Source organism: Candoia aspera, chromosome 2, assembly GCF_035149785.1.
Source record: "Candoia aspera isolate rCanAsp1 chromosome 2, rCanAsp1.hap2, whole genome shotgun sequence".
Classification (NCBI taxonomy): Eukaryota; Metazoa; Chordata; class Lepidosauria; order Squamata; family Boidae; genus Candoia; species Candoia aspera.
Genome location: NC_086154.1, coordinates 165,365,660 through 165,382,159, shown reverse-complemented (window position 1 = coordinate 165,382,159; position 16,500 = coordinate 165,365,660). Strand labels below are relative to the sequence as shown.

The window sequence follows — 16,500 nt, the reverse complement described above, 5'->3', positions numbered from 1 at the left end:
CAGAAACCTGCCTCCCCAAAAACCATAAAGCTTTATGATCTCTCTGGAGGGAGAGATTCTCTCCCTCCAGAGAGAATCATCAAGTTTCTGGTATCCAATGAAGAAATCTCATATGGTGTTCATAGGCAAAAATATTACTAGTGTTCACCTCAAAACCTTGTTCATTCTTCTGGCAATTTGAGTCCTTGCTGGAATTCTTGTGTCATAATCTGAACCCTCTTACTCTTAATTATTACTAATCACATTAATCTAAGGAACCATTTCTTAGGACTGTCTCCAGTCTAGGTTGCTACAAGAGGAGTCTGCCTGTGTGAAATAAGGGGTAGGTGAGTAAAAAAGCAGGCCTTCTGTGTGGCTGCCCCAGAACTGTGGAATGTGGTTGCCCCAGCAATTTGCTTGACCCCTTCACTTCCTGGTATTCAGGAGCACACTCAAGACTGTTTTAAATATGACTTTGAGACCTAGCTGATGCAGATTGGGTGATTGTTCTTTTATCTTTATATTGATGTTAACACACAATTGATTGGGACAGTATCTTCTTCTTCTTCTTCCTCTTCCTCTTCCCAGTGATGATGATGATGATAGAACTTCATGATTGTCCCAGTCACTGAATCCCTGCATAAATACATGGTTCTGGACAGCTTTCTCCTCTGCCTTCAGGGTCTGTTTCCATTCCTTCAACTTTAAATCTTGCCTGGCAACATACTGTTTCTCCTGATGGTTGGGTTTGGGAAATGGGATCACGCCAGTTGACATCTCCTCAACCTAAAGTCTCCTGGGAGTCAAACTGGATTCCTGGTGATTTCACAAACCTGTCCAGGTCCTTTGCTTGACAACAGTACAGGAATGGTTTGCCGTTGCCTTCTCCTTTTTTTCAGTATTGCACTCTAGCTTACACCTCTCATATTTCCTAGAGGACTTCTAAGGACCGACCCATCCCAACTCTTCATTGCTTCTGTCATCATTTAGCTATCTTTGAATGTGATCACTGAAAAGAATTAAAACTCATCCTGTTTAAAGACCAAGACCTTTCCCCTCCACCCAAGAAAGATACCAATCACCACGCATGCCACTGTACAACTTAGTTTTTATTTTTGCAGATGCAATCACCCTCTTCTTGGTCTGTGAAATGTCAGCCGTGCATGTGAAAAGGAAGCGTTCCAGGCGGGAAGCGCAGATCAGTTGGACCTGATAGTGCTCTGAATCCAGGAAACGTAGTTGCAAACTTTAGTGTAGACACCAGGGTAGCCTTTCTGAGCACATCCAATGCCCCAAGAGACAATTCCCTGGAGTACCCCATTGCAGACAGCCGGGCCACCAGAGTCTCCCTGGGAAAGAAATGATGAACGTATTCAGCAAGCAGGATAGTGAGTGAAGAAAGATAATTTGCATTATCCACACTCTGGTGGATGGAGACAAGGAAGAGATCGCAGAAGGTAAAAGAGTCTTCAAAGTTAAATTGGTTTAATAATCCTCTATATTAGGTGTCATAATTGCTACCAGGATCAGATGAAAATTCCAGAATGACTAACTCACTCTGGTAAGAGCTTCCTAAAAGAGATAGCATCTCACCGAGCCGGGCATTCCATGAATTGTTGGGAAAAGCCTGATGCCCGTGAAGCCCAAGAAAATTGCTAATGAAGACAGAATGATTTTAAAATACATTTTTACTGATGTCTGTATTCATGCCTTTTTTTTTCTCTTTGACTTCCACTCAGGTTTTGCATGGTTTTAAATTTACCCCTAAACATTCCTTTGAGAATAGGTGGTAGCAGGATGGAACTTGATGGGCTTTTCACTAGGCGCAAACCACAGTATCCATTATACGCAGGCAATTTGTATTAGCATTTTGTACCGTTGATGAATGCTCTATAGCAGCGTTTCTCACCTTGGCAACTTTAAGATGTGTGGACTTCAACTCACAGAATTCCCTAGCCAGGAATTCTGGGAGTTGAAGTCCACACATCTTAAAGTTGCCAAGGTGAGAAACACTGCTCTATAGGCCTCCAGTTGAATAGGAAGCTGCTCTATTGCAAGGCAATGTAGTATTTCTTACACCATTTGGCTCCATTTCTCCTGAAACTTTACACACACACACACACACACACACACACACACTATTCTAACTCTTTTAATATCAAGTGGGGAGAAAGGTAGAATTCTGTTTAAATTTGGTTTTTGCTCCAAGCCACACGCAAAATCATGATGTTGCTCCAATTCAGAAAACTCCCTCCATCCATGGGGTAGCATTCAGACATGCACCCTCTCACAAGTGCAGGAAGTGCTGTACCCTTCAGTCTGCAGAAATATTACATTTTCTGGAGAGGTGATGCAGGTCCAATGCAGGGTGAGCAAAATAATAAAAACTGGAGGACATGCAACTGATGCCAATTGTTTATTTGTTAGAAGCAGGCAACTGAAGTCCAGAGAGGTTACAAAAACAGCCCCTGAATATAGGGATCTCTCCCCAGCTGCCCACTTCACTATTATTTTCACAGGCCTAATACCAGCTAGCTATGAATTTAATTTATACAGTAGGAGATTTTTGAGTACCATCTGAAATATATTATACAAAGTGGAGAAAAGAGAAAATATTTACCTGACATGAGTCTTTTCCGCCTTCCAGATATCCTATACAAATCATGTTGCTGGTGATTTTCCCTGGGTAAGCCCTACTGCACTGACTCTGAGAAAGCACAGGGGCATTCAGGCACTGTAGGAGGTCAGGCATGTTTGCTATGGGAAAGACCAGAGAGGCTGTGTTCATGGAAGTTATTTTCAGAAGTATACATCAGACATGCCCTAGAATGTTTCTGCAGAGCAATAATAGGTAAGAAGGACCTCCATAAACCTCTATGAACCTCTATAAAATTGTTGCCTAAAGGAAGCCAATCATTCTTTCCTTCACTGGAAAAATGTTCCAGTTGGCCAAATCCTGGACTTTAGGCAAGCTCTGAGTATCTAATTGAGGTACATTGTTTTACATGACATGGTCAGATTTATCATGGACTAGGTAGGAAATGAAAGTCAGAAATAAATTTCTATTAGCAATTTACCCTCTTGTGACATTAGTTTTGCTCAAAAAAACCCAACTGAACATGCCCACATATGACCATATCTCGATCAAAGAATATAACCAAGACTCACTGCCACTGCTGAGGGTGTTGCCCCAGCCAGAGATTAAACATCTTGCTCCATTGGATGGACAACTGCTTGGTAGAGGGACTGCTGACACACGGGAATTGAGACTGGCTGGTTTGGACAGTTTGATGAGCATGATGTCATTGTCCATATTCTGGGAGTTGTATCTGGGATGACGAATGACTTTGACTGAATTAATGTACTGCTCAGAACCATCATTTTTGGACAAACTGTGTTCCCCAAGTCTCACTTGGATTCGGCTGAATCAAAACAAGAAACAAAGAGAGTTTGGTCATGTTTATTTTCATCCAACCCCTTTTAACATGCTGTAAGCCAAAAGCCATGCCCACTAATATTGCTGCTCACAAGAGCATCCTGTTGCCCAGAATGGTTGAATCCTGAAAAAGACTGACACAGTTGCATGTTGACTTCTAGTACTCAGAAGGGTGTTGTCCCATGCAAAATAACAATACACTATTACTTACGACTTGTAGCAGTGAGCAGCGGATACAATCCATTGGTTGTTTAAGATGGCGCCACCACAGAAATGGTACCCGGAATTCAGGGAGACCTGATAGGGGACTGAATGCTTTTGGCAGGTGTAGCCGCCCACAATCTTATCATCATCTTCATCATCGATGGGGAATGCAACTGGACAATGAAAATATTTTCAGAGGATTTCATATCAGTGAATCAGGAACCAAATATCCACCAATTTCTAGCAGTAGGGATTCATGAAATCTTTGTTGTACTTTGAAATGTGCAAATGATGGAATCTTAATCCCATTCATGTAAGCCACAGTTGGCCAGTCTGGTTCAAGGATTCAAACCTAGACTGTCTGCTGATGGTCATCTATATAGTCTTATTTTCCAATGTTGTTGTTATCTTCTGGTGAGTTCATTACCAGTGGCTTATATACATGATGCATATCCATAATGCTATTCCATTTCTGGGTAAGCAATGTTGTGAAACATGAAGAAAAACAGTAGGAAGTCATATGTGGAGGGAGGGAGGGAGGGAGGGAGGGAGGGAGGGCCGAAGGAAAGAAGGAAGGAAGGAAGGAAGGAAGGAAGGAGAGAGGGATGTAGAAGATAATAGAAAAGGAAATCTGTCTAAAAGTATGTCTAAAAGTTTACATTCACTATACCTCTCTTAACTATTAAACCATCCTAGCTTCCACATTTCTCCATCACTTTGTCTTTGCCTTTTGTTCTTCAAACTTCTCTCTTTTTGATCTCTTCAACTCTACCCAACCATGAGTCTCTCGGTCTTCCCTTTCCACTCGCTCTTCCTTCATATATTTGCTTTGAATTTGATCCTCATTTATTCTCTCTATGTTACCAAACCAACTCAAAGTTTTGTACTGGCCACTCTCTTTTTATCACAGGTATTTCTTAACTATCCCATTCTCCATTCAACTGTTATGTTTCTCCTACTATACAGTATCCACGTCTCACACACTTATACACAGCCATTTTCACTTCTTTTAACAAACATGAATTTCTTGCAAACAGACCAACTATCCATAAAGTACAATAAAAAGTAAGAAGTAATGAATAAGGCTTTACTCTGTTAAGATGGCTATTATCATGAAGAGGGCAATAGAATCAAGTTGAAAGAAGGGCCAGTAATGCCACCTGTCTTCATGGCAGCTGAGTTACTGCCATAATTCCTTCCCCCATGGCTTCCTTCTCCTGTCAAAACCTCTTCCTTTTTCTTTTGAAGGATTTCCACTCCTCTATGAAAAGGCTTTGATGAAGTGAGATGCATGTTTGGGCTATGCAATGCTTCCGATTCAAAGGCAAAGCTAGCTTTGGAGTGTGGGGAGGTATGCATGTAGCACATCTCCATTTCCTTAGAGAAGCAGAAACTTTCCCCAGGATTGTACAGTTAGGTGCTCTGCAATCCTAGGAAAATATGCATTTCGTTTCAGGAGTTATAGCCAGGTGCTATTCATGAGCACCTTGTACATTCTGAAGCATCTTTTTGCCTTTGGGTTCAAAGCATGGCACAGGCCTATTGTTTACTTCCCTAGACTCCTGCACATGATTTCCTCCAATATTGAGTTTGGCAAGGAGAGGTGAACCCTAAACCAAAGATCCTTTGAGTAGCTTCTCTCTTTCGTGGGACCACTTGCAACCTGCAGGTGTGTGAATTGATAATTTATTTAATTTATTTGTCAAATTTGTTACCACCCATCTCCTCCCATCAGAGGGATTCTGGGCAGTTATAATGATTGGGTCTCAAGGAATGGATAATCTTTAAGAATATTTGACGGGTGGGGCTTATTTTTAAAGACCCTAGGGTTTGTCTAAGGTCCCTTGCCATTGACTCAAGGAGCAATTTGCCTGCTCTCAGCTGGGCATAACACTTTCTTGACTTGGCATTATTCCTGGGAATAAGTTACCTGAGGACACACACTGTGGAGCATAATTTAGTGGCTTCAGCTGAAACACCAACAAAGCATAAAGAAAGATCCTTGGCCACTTCATCCAGAAAGGTAAGACACTTCATCTCTAAAGAAATTAATACTATTTGTCTGATACTGTAGTCCAGTGTTCCTCAGCTTTGGCAACTTTAAGATGTGCGGACTTCAATTCCAAGAATTTTGGGAGTTGAGGTCCGCACATCTTAAAGTTGCCAAAGTTGAGGAACACTGCCGTAGTGTAATCTTGGTGGCTTGTGAGTCCTCGTTCGTATCTGTACTCTTAATATTATGCTGAGGTGTTCTCTGCAGGGCTAACCATTGGCGTCTATGTATGTAACCATATAAAAGACCACATGGGGCTGGACCATCAGCTCTCTTTCAAGGAGTGTGAGGCAAGGAAGATTAATTCTGGTAAACCAGATTTACTCCCTAGGGCCAAAGGGACTCTTATTCTGGCCCCTGTCGGGATGCAATGGGACCTTTGATCAAAAGAATTCTTACATAGCAGGCTGGTGTCTCATTCTGATGGGGGGTCTTTTAGAGAAAGTGAAGGAATTGGATATATGATAACAATAACCAGCTCAGAAGTTGGAAAGGGGACCATGACGTGGAAAAGATTCTGCATCTTGCTCTAAAGTCTAATCAGATAACTGCACAATGGTAAAATAAAGACGTGAACTGCCCTTAGTTGTTATTGTTGTTCAGTGCATGTGATGGAGGTTCTTAAAAACCTTTGCTAGAGAGATGGTGGAGAGAAGCACCCAGTCAGACTAGATCAGTGTTTCTCAGTGTAGGCAACTTTAAGCTGTGTGGACTTCAACTCCCAGAATTCCCCAGCCAGCAATGCTGCCTGGGGAATTCCGGGAGTTGAAGTCCACACAGCTTAAAGTTTGCAACATTGAAAAACAGTGCTATAGTCTAATCTTGGTGGCCTGTGAGTCCCTCCTTTACAAATTCAGCCTTGCAACATTATAAAAAGTCCTTAAATTCACTAGGTTGCTAGTTCAAATTCTGCTTGAAAATCTACGGAAGTCTCTTTCTAGTGTCAAGGTAAGTGGAGACTTCTCAGCACCTTGTCCTGAGGAACCATAAAGAAAATTACTGACTTACCAGCTGCTCCCAAGAATGCTACCAGCCAAATGAACTTCATTTTGCTTTGCTTCCTCACAGGGGAAGACCTGAGGAGTTGCTGCACATATTTATTTTGTGGGACCAATATTATCTTTACTCCAAGGACTTAACCAAAAGGAAAAATACACAATGGAAAATAAAAACTTTGTTGTCTGGATCTCAATCAGTAACAGGTGGAGAGGAAAGATGTAGTTCACATGAGTGTCCCCCTTACCCTGAGCTAATCATTTAATAATGCCATTGTTAGATACATTCTCTGGAAACCTAAATGATAAAGACTATCTTTGTCTTGCTTGCAGGTAAGTAAAAATTATTTCAATGATATAAAATATTATTGCTATCTGTCCTGACTAAGCAAGAACCATGCAGAGACGAGGAAGAAATCTCTAGTGTTTTATTACTGCTACATTAGACAGAAAATCCTAACAAACTGAAGAAGCATGGGAAAACCCAGACAGATAAACCCCAAAAGTCAAGGCAGGTCTGTTCTGTGTCTCTTTGAATGACAGCTCAAACTCTCTAAACTACTCATGTATTTTTGCACCTTGATAGTGGCCCCCTCCTGTTCACCATTAGTACTCAAGACACTATCTGTCATGAGATATAAGTTTTATGTCTATTTGATGCATAAAAGCATCTAACCTTTTCTCCAAAAATATCTAGATGTGCAATTGTTTTTAATGGCGAGGACTGTCCTCGGTCTTTGAATGGTATACTGGGATCATACAGCAAAAAGTCAATTAACCCAAGACGAAAACTCAGTTTGATTTAATTTAAGTGAAAATGAAGTGAATTGTGTGAATATGATTACTTCAAGCTCCAAATGACTTGCAAAAACTTGAAATACTACCCTCCAAGAACATTCTTATGAATAGATGCTACTAGGCTTCAGGATATAAAATAAAACCAAGATGGATTTATTTATTTATGCACTCATACATACATACCTACTTACAAGTTATAGGCGGCATGCTTCTAATGACTCTGGGTGGTTTACAATTAAATGTAATGAAAGAAAGAAGAAATTGCAAACAGCCTGGAGGCGAACTTAAAAACCGAAAAAAATTCCAACTGATGGGCTCAGCCATCATCCTGCCCTGAAGCCTGGGAGAGCAGCCAGATCTTTACTGGCTTTCTGAACATCATCAGGGTAGAAGCCATGCAGATCTCTGGGGGATTAACATTTCAGGGCTTCCTGGGTCTCGCTGGATGACACTGGTTAATGATGACCCAGAATGTGGGTTAAACAACGTGTTGAGGTTTTATAAAAAATGCTCATCAAAGTTTAAATTAAAAACAACTGGAAACTGGAAATTTTTCCATCAGCAGAGTGCCAGGAAACTGAGATATTACCAAATTGCTGATTTTAGCCATATCTCTGGTGAAATGAGTCTAGATATTTTAGAGATTAAAAACCAAACTATACTGGAACATTCATGTTTAACTTCAGCGTGGAATCAGCTTTTCTGTCTATTATAAAGAGAAAAGAGAAGAAGTAAATTAACTTAAATTAAAAGTAATTAATTAAAAATTTAAATTAATTTAAAATTAATTAATTAAAAGTAAATTAAAAAGCAAATCTTCTTAAATCTAAAGTCTGTCCTTTTAATTCTCATGATTTCTAGCAATGGTATAGTGCCACCATGGACGAACTTTTCAACAAGAAGAGAGCAGCTCTTGTACATTTGCATTCCATTCTGAAAAGAAGTAAGGGAGAACAGCTTTGCACCAAAGAGACTGTTTAAACACAGGAAATACTCCTCAAGGTCTGAAACTTGAGATGCAGCGCTGTTAACACATGAGATATTGTACCAAAAACAAAACAAAACAAAACAAAACAAAACAAAGAACTGGCAAATATTTCTTATCTTATTAATTTTATTGCTAATAATGCCATAATTCCCATTAAACATGTTTTGCTTATTTATTTATTTATTTAATTTGTTTATTCGATTTCTATAGCCGCCCATCTCAACAAGTGACTCAACAAATGACTACCCTTGTGTTAGTCAGTCAGTTACATAGCTGGAATAGGGATGAGTGCCTCTGTCTTTGCAGGTCCCCACCTTAACTTCCTGCTTGGTTAGAGAGGCTCAGAAGCCGTTCCTCCCACCAATGAGGTGCTCCAGAGAGCTTCATGGCAGTTGTCAAGCAGTGACTTTTCTTGCAATAGGAGACATGCAGCGGAAGGTACTTGGCGTGCAGTTTTGGGCAGGTAGGAACTCCTTTTCTCAAGTGGATGGATAAATTTGGCCATTCCCAAAGCTCAAAAAAGCACTGAACATAGAGGTTGGGGGGAAAAAAGCGTTATTGAGGGAGATGTCAATAGAAGAGAAACTTTTTGTAGCAGGAAATAGAAGTAGTTGAGAAAACGAACTGACCAAGCAGTGAGAGATTAGGAGGTTTGTCTAAATGAGCTGAGAAGTCTCATGTAGAGCAGCAGTGATCCAGCTCTTGATGTGTGCTTATTGGGCCTCCTTCTTAAACATTATTAATATAGACGTTATAAAATATACTTGATATGTTGTACCTTAAATAATTTGTTATTATGATGATTTCACTACTGATGTTTGCATTTTAGCTGTGTTGCTTTTGAATTTATTTCTGTCCTTTATGTTGTTATCCGCTGGGTTGAGCATTCTCTTTAGATGGAAAAGTGAAAATAATATTTATACCCTGCCAAAGTACTGAGGCGGGCGCTCACTTCAGAACCTCCTCCAGCTGATCTGTAGAATAAGCTGGCTTGAGAAACAGTGACTTAATTGTTAATTCACCTAATGTGGCCAAGAAAGGAGTCAAACTTGTGTCTCTTGTATTCCACTCCTTCATATTACAACATGCATGTTAAAAATAATGTGACCGAGAGAAAGAAGTTGGGCAAGCCATAGAAAGCTTGGTCCATCGTATTCCTGTTGTTGTGGGGATCCATTTAATTTAGCAAAGGGAAAAGGAAGTGCCATTTCAAAGCTGTAAAGCTAGTAGCCTGGGGTGGTGGGTTTCCCACACCCCCCTAACTGACTGTGAATTTTCTAAGCCTTTCTGTGGTGATATATAAGCAGGATTTGATACCAAACATCAGTGCAACAAAGAGTAAAGAGCAAAGAACAAGAAATCATTAAGCAAAACAGCACTTGTGGATTTGATGTGTGACTGTGTGCATTGAGCAACTCCCCCAGGATGGATCTTGTCCTCTCCTTCAGTCTTCACAGGTCTTTGCCAGGGGGTCACCGTGACCCAGAAGGAACGCTTCAAAACCATCCAAGCAGGGACCCAGACGAGCATCACTTGTGAGCACGATGACAACAGCTACTTCTATATCCTTTGGTATCGGCAGGAGCACAACAGTGGACAGAAAGAGCTACAGCTCATTGGCCTCTCCATAGAAGGAAACACTCCACAAATGGAAAATAAGAACTACAGTATAGACAGGTCAAGTGTGACCCATGCTTCTCTCAGGATTCCTCCAGATGAGGCTGCAAAGCCAGCAGTCTATTTCTGTGCAGTTTCTAAGGCACAGTGAGAGCTCCAGGTTTCACAGCTGCACATGAACTCTGCAGTACTGTATTCAGCCTCCACCTGTGCCTCAAAGACACATATGCCAAACCACCTCATTTATACAGGAGTGGAACCACAGGAGCATGGAGCATCAAAAGCCTTTCTGGAACACTGTAATATTTAAGGGGGGAAAAGAGAAAATCTGGGGAAAACAGATTGTCTTTCTATCTTATAAATCACTGTAAGACCTGACAGAATGTTGACTGTGTCACGAATTAGAAGTTATAAACAGATGGTAGAACGTTATTCAGAACATGGATATAATAGCAAGGACTTAGAGCAATCTTCTCCACTTTGGTACCCTCCAGATGTGTTTGACTACAAATTTCATTGCTTCCAGTCAAAAAAGGTGATTGGCCATGCTGGCTGAGAGGCTGCCAAAGGGAAGGCACAGTTCTGGGGTCCAATAAGATGACATTGTTTAATGGAAGTGAGCCAAAGCCTGCCCTCCATGTAGATGTGAAGTGCGAGCAGAGATGGTGGGAGATATGAACATTAACTGAATTAAACCTAATTACATTTGATTGATTGATTGATTGATTGATTGATTGTGTACTATCAAGTTGTTTTTGACTCCTAGAGACCACATAGATTTTCTCCATGATGATCTATACCTAACCTGGTCTTTCAAGTCTCCCAATGGTGCACTCATTGCTACTGTCACTGAGTCCATCCACCTTGCTGCTAGTCGTCCTTTTCTTCTCTTTCCTTCTACCTTTCCCAGCATTAGAGCCTTCTCCAGAAAGCTTTGCATAATGTGTCTGAAATAGAATAATTTGAACCTGGACATTTGTGCCTTGAGTGAGAACTCTGGGTTGATTTGTTTGATGATCCATCAGTTTGTTTTCTTGACTGTCCATGGTATTCTCAGGAGTCTTCTCCAACACCAAAGTTCAAAGATGTCAATATGATTATTCCCCATATAGGGAATAATTTCCCTCCTCTGTCACATTGAAAAATAGCCTTTGGCAGCAACTTTGGAAGGGATCTGTGGACAGCACCCAAAGATGTGGAGGACCATAAGCATCCCTGGCTTAAGCTGCTCTGACATAATCTTAGATTAGATGAATGGAGGGTTTTCTCTCCATTCATCTTTCCTCTCCTGGAATAAGGATATCCTTGGAAAATAACATTAGAACAAAACTCAGATAAATGAATCTTTGATTTCTTAAAGTTTACAGTAAAATATATGAGATAAAGTAAAAGTATACAAAATAGTAGTGCAGTGAAGTATGGATTCTGAACAATAAACAAGGTGGTATTGGTTCAGATCTCACCTTTGCAGGAAGCTCACCGTATGATGTTAGATCAGCTACTGGTCATGGCCACCAGTACTTCTAGATCTCCAATATGAAGTTTATAATATTCTAAGGCCATTGTGAAATGAGAGGGACAAAATATAACACTGGCAAGACATATTTTTAATGTTAAAACTGATATCGAAGTTATATAAGTTATATAAAGGATAACATTGAAGTTAAATTGATACATGAGTTACCCAAGATGGGATTTTCTGATTCTTTCCCCTCCAGTATGATGGAATTGAGAACTACTCAGAGAAGAGAATTGAGTAATCCAAGAATATATTTGTTGAACATGGAATCATCTATACCCTACCTAAGAAAAGGAAGCCACAGGCCTTTTTATGCTTTATCAAGGCCTCATTCCTTGTGAAAATTGTTAGTTCTTCAAAAATTGTCATGACATTCTGCCTTACCTTTTTTTTATACTGTATCTTATGCTGGGTAAAAGTGGTTGAGAGAGCTTGGTTATGATCCTTCTATAACATCCAATATATTTTAACAAAACTGTGTGTAGGAAAAAATTAATCTACCTGGAACAACTTCACTAGCAGAGGAAAAACTGAGTGGTCAGCCTGATGAAGTCTTAATCACAACAATTAATCAGCACAGGCCATAGACAATTGCAACAATTCTTGTAGCATCTCTTCTGCTCACTACATTTAACCTGTTTTTCTAAAAAGCTGCTCTGAATTGTCATTGAAATATACAGTGGGAGAAACTGTTCTCATCTGCCAATAGCTGGTTTAGAATTCCAGAGAAAAATGGTCACTGTAAGATCAAAGGGGCAGCCCAGGTTGATTCAGCTGTCTTCTCCAATCCTCTTCTGGCTTAGTGGTGCACCATGCAGGTATTTGTGAACCGTGCAGGTGTTTTCTTCTCCATTGATGTGCATGCACTAATGCCAAGATGAAATGAAACTGAACCTTGTACACAAATCAACTGATTTTAAAAATGTGCACAATGCAATGCAACATACCTTCATCCTGAACAGGATCCCAGCTTAGTGGACACAAACATTCCTGAGTTGCTCCATCTCCACAATGGGACTGTGACCATTTTTAAAGGCAGAAACAAAAGACACTGGCCTTTATTCACTTCCTCCCTCCCACAACAAATATGATCTCCCTGTCACAGTTTGAAAGGATTTTTTTTCCTTCTTACGTTGCCTTGAGACAACATGCGACCATGCTGTTAATTGATGGTAGTTCCGGCATACCCTGGTTACCATCGTTAAGCAAGGACCGTGCAAGTCATTAAGCAAGGTCCTCATGTGACCATGACTTCCAACTTCCTGCTGGCTTCCCCACTGACTTTGCTTGTGGGAAGCCAACAGGGAAAGTCACAAATCGCGATCACATGACTGCGGGACACTGCGATGTTAGGAAATCTGGGCCGGTTGCTGGATTGCGATCATGTGACTGCAGGGGTGCTGCAATGGCTGTAACCTCAAAGACCAGTCATAACCACCACTTGTGCAGCACTGGTGCCAGTTTGAACGGTTGCTGAATGAGTGGTTGTTAAACAAGGACCACCTCTATTATTTTCTTATAGTAATGGATACATTAGGTCAGAGTTGCAGAATTTTTTTCTGGCCATGAACTCTACTTTGCCTTTTGGCCTTCTAGGTGGGTGAATCTTCAAAAAGTGGGGGAACCCCAGACAAAAATCTATATTGCACATTGAATTCATTAAATATATTTAATATAATTATTCACCATGTGGTGGAATAATTTCCTCCTTCTTCCATATTCAGATCCATAGCTCACTAGGGAGCCTCAAGCTGGGCACCCTTTCCAACCCTCAAATACCACCCCTTGGCTCTTTGTTGCAAAAAAGGGGTCTCTCTGTTCTTAAAAGAGTTAGGAATTCTGCCTAGACTTGGGCTGCCCCATTGCATCAGCTTTCTCTCCTCCAGGGGGAGCCATTTAGCCTGCTCATTTCTGAAGGAATCCCACAGACACTCACCCAGTAGAACCTTTTTCTTAGAAACCCTTTGCCAGGGAAGAAGGCACAGATGGCTGCTGCAAGTGACTGTTTCCCTCCTGGCTGCAGGGGGGTTTTGGCTGAGAAAGGCATCCCCAGAAGACAGAGGCATCTAACCTGTTTCTTTAGCATTCACATTTTATTATGTGTCCTGAAAGCAGACTTCACCAACTCAAAAAAAAAGGGGAGAATTGGCCGAGGATGGCTAGAGAAGTCGACATCTGGAGGGCGCTGGCTTGGGCAGCTGTAATAGATTGAACCTGCTTTTATGTTTGAGCCATTTCCATGGATTTAATAGAGAGAGAGGATCTGTAGCTAAAGACGTGTTCAGTTCAGATAGTTCTGAAAACTATTCCAAATGACGATTTTATAGAATTCCTATTAAGGGTCTGTGAAATTGTAGAAAGTTTAACTGCATAATCAGGAGTGTACAAATCTAACAGCCTGAACTCAGAAACTTAACACAGCTATCTGGATAATTTCTCTGAATGCTTCTCTCTCCCCTCCCACCCCCAGGCTGAATTCTCACAAGCAGAAGAGATCCATTCAGATATCCACCTAAATAAGTAGAGAGCTCAAAGTGGGGAGGCAATGGGGTTGTGCTCCTCCTGCTTCTGATCTCCCACTGAAGACTTAGAGATGGGCTCATAGCATCACTCACCCATCACTAAAGTGATAGAAAGCCTGTCCTCATTGCTGTTGCTTTGGCTTTGTGGTGGTTGGATGACTCAATGAGATGTGTCCACAAAGCAATCTGCTTGTCAGTTGGGAACATTTTCTTCCAGGCAGTTCTGACCATCAGGACACTTCAAGTTCACTAGAACAGTACCAAGGCTGTGAGCAAAAGCAGTAGACTAGGTCTTCTCTAAAGTGGCCTGCCTGTCAGGATAGTTTTTCTATGTGGGAGAATCAGGCTCTAGACCTGGGTTCTTCAAGCAGGGTTCCGTGGCACCCAGTTCCATGAGCAGTCACTAGGGGTTCCCTGGGAGATCAGGATTTATTTAAAAAATTATTTCAAATTTGGGCAACTTCACATTAAAGAGGAAAGTTTCATTCTTGATTTTTTGTTTAAGAATACTGTTGATGCATATACACAGGCCTACACATGAAACCAATATAATAATTTTGTAACTTCTGGCACATATTTGAGCCTGAATGTTCAGTGGTTCTCCAAGGCCTGAAAAATGTTTCAAGGGTTCCTCCCAGGTCAAAAGATTGAGAAAGGCTGCTCTAGAGAGGTCCTGATCTACCTCTTTCTCGAGCAATCTTGGTGCTGCTGCTTCTCCTCTGGTATCACATCAGTCCCCCAGCAGCAGAAACAAAAATGACCAGACAGACTAGTCAGCAGTGACTGAAAAGGAGAGGACATGACCACAGTAGCCAAAACTAGCCCTTAGGAGCTGGACATATGCCAGACCCTGCCAAGCCTCCACCATGGTTGTCACTGAAGCACCATACTTGATGATGAGCACAGCTACAACTAAATATCTGCCACAGAAGACAGTCAACCAATCAGTGTTTGCCCTTTCTGGCCAATAGTTCAGCAAAGACAACTGTCAGCCAAGTAATTCTCATTTACAATCATTTAAAGATGGCCAACAGTAAAGTACCACATTCCACCAGGTCCAAAAACTTTCCCCATGCTTCACAAAAGTTGCCAAGAGCCAGTTTGGTCTAGTGGTTAAGGCAACGGGCTAGAAACCAGGAGATTGAGAGTTCTAGTCCCGCCTTAGGCATGAAAGCCAGCTGGGCAACCTTGGGCCAGTCACTTTCTCTCAGCCCAACTCGGTGCAATGTAGACTAGCCTCTTTGTGGTGCACCCCGGGCAATGTGACTTGCCATGGCTAAATAGTCTACACATCTGGCTGCTGGACCTCACAAGGATTTCCCAGCAAGAAAAAGCAGCATGAACCCCGAACTGCTATGCCATACAATTTTAAAAAAAAGTTGCTAATGTCCTCCCTCTCATCTGGTCCATGGTCCATGTATTTTTCTCCCTTCTCATGTGCTCCATGCGAAACGTCCGACAGACCATTTGAGGGGAAATTCTGCAAGGAGTTAATATATGCATATACACACATGCATGCCTTGAAAGCCCTCAAAATACCCTGCAGTCCATAGTAACAGATTTCTGTTGCTCTCCAACTCTCTATGACCTGCAATGCTGGCATATCAGCAATTTTGCATCTGAGCACCTTTTTAGAACCAAGCATCTACTGTGATGCTAGAACAGGAGCTAAGAGCAGGGGGTAGCATAAGGCAAGAATTCCTTCCAAGGGGGCACAGGCCATGATATGTTGCTGTTTCTAATGTGGCATTCATTATTTTAAAATAGCATTTCTTTTTCCAAGGATAAAAGGGCATGGCACAAAGATCAGTCCTGATCCCTGAAGACTCCCAGTAATATTGTCATGAGATCAGTTGAAAGTGGTGTGAATCGTATCACCTTGCTGTCTGGAAACTTCTTCAAAAATTATCATCGTGATCATTGGGTATCTAGAAGTACATTCCAAGGCTATAGTTTATCTCAGATCTCTCTCTCTCTCTCTCTCTCTCTCTCTCTCTCTCTCTCTCTCTCTCTCTCTCTCTCTCTCTGGATGCAGACAAAGCTGATCGCAGACAGGGGGAATTCCCCTTTCAATGCATTCTATCAGCCCTCATGTTTAAGGTGGATCTGCTTATACATTAGATGGGGAAAGGGAGCAAGGCAATGAGAGTGCTGAGGGAGAGAGAGGAGATTCATGGGATCCAATACTTTTTCCCCAGTCCTGGGATGTCCTTCCTCCCACAAACGGTCATCTATACCATTCTCATTGACCTCTCATTGACCCAATAAGGAAGGGGGATGTGTTAAAACAACCAAAATAAGGAAGTTAATTCCCAGCTCCCTGCCATATCACTCCTTTTTCATTTTGAACTCAGCTGCAGGAGCACATGAAATTTTGGGAGTCCTCAGA

At 41.4% G+C, this 16,500-nt stretch overlaps 1 protein-coding gene across 1 annotated transcript; it reads right to left on the bottom strand.

The window, feature by feature from the left end:
* Positions 1–1,041: 1,041 nt before the first annotated feature.
* On the bottom strand, positions 1,042–7,672 carry LOC134490162 (trypsin I-P1-like). The gene is made up of 5 exons (XM_063293052.1): positions 7,657–7,672; positions 3,627–3,792; positions 3,148–3,401; positions 2,600–2,736; positions 1,042–1,328 (listed from the first exon to the last, which is right to left on the bottom strand). The coding sequence occupies exons 1-5, from the start codon at positions 7,670–7,672 to the stop codon at positions 1,179–1,181; spliced, it is 723 nt and encodes a 240-aa protein (XP_063149122.1). The 3' UTR covers positions 1,042–1,178.
* Between the last annotated feature and the right edge of the window lie 8,828 nt (positions 7,673–16,500).

Coding starts and splice junctions, on each gene's coding strand:
- LOC134490162 (XM_063293052.1), bottom strand. Junction 2,737..3,147: donor CAACACCCTCAGCAGTGGCA/GTGAGTCTTGGT, acceptor TCTTTCCCATAG/CAAACATGCCTGACCTCCTA. Junction 1,329..2,599: donor GCGGAAAAGACTCATGTCAG/GTAAATATTTTC, acceptor TTTCTTTCCCAG/GGAGACTCTGGTGGCCCGGC.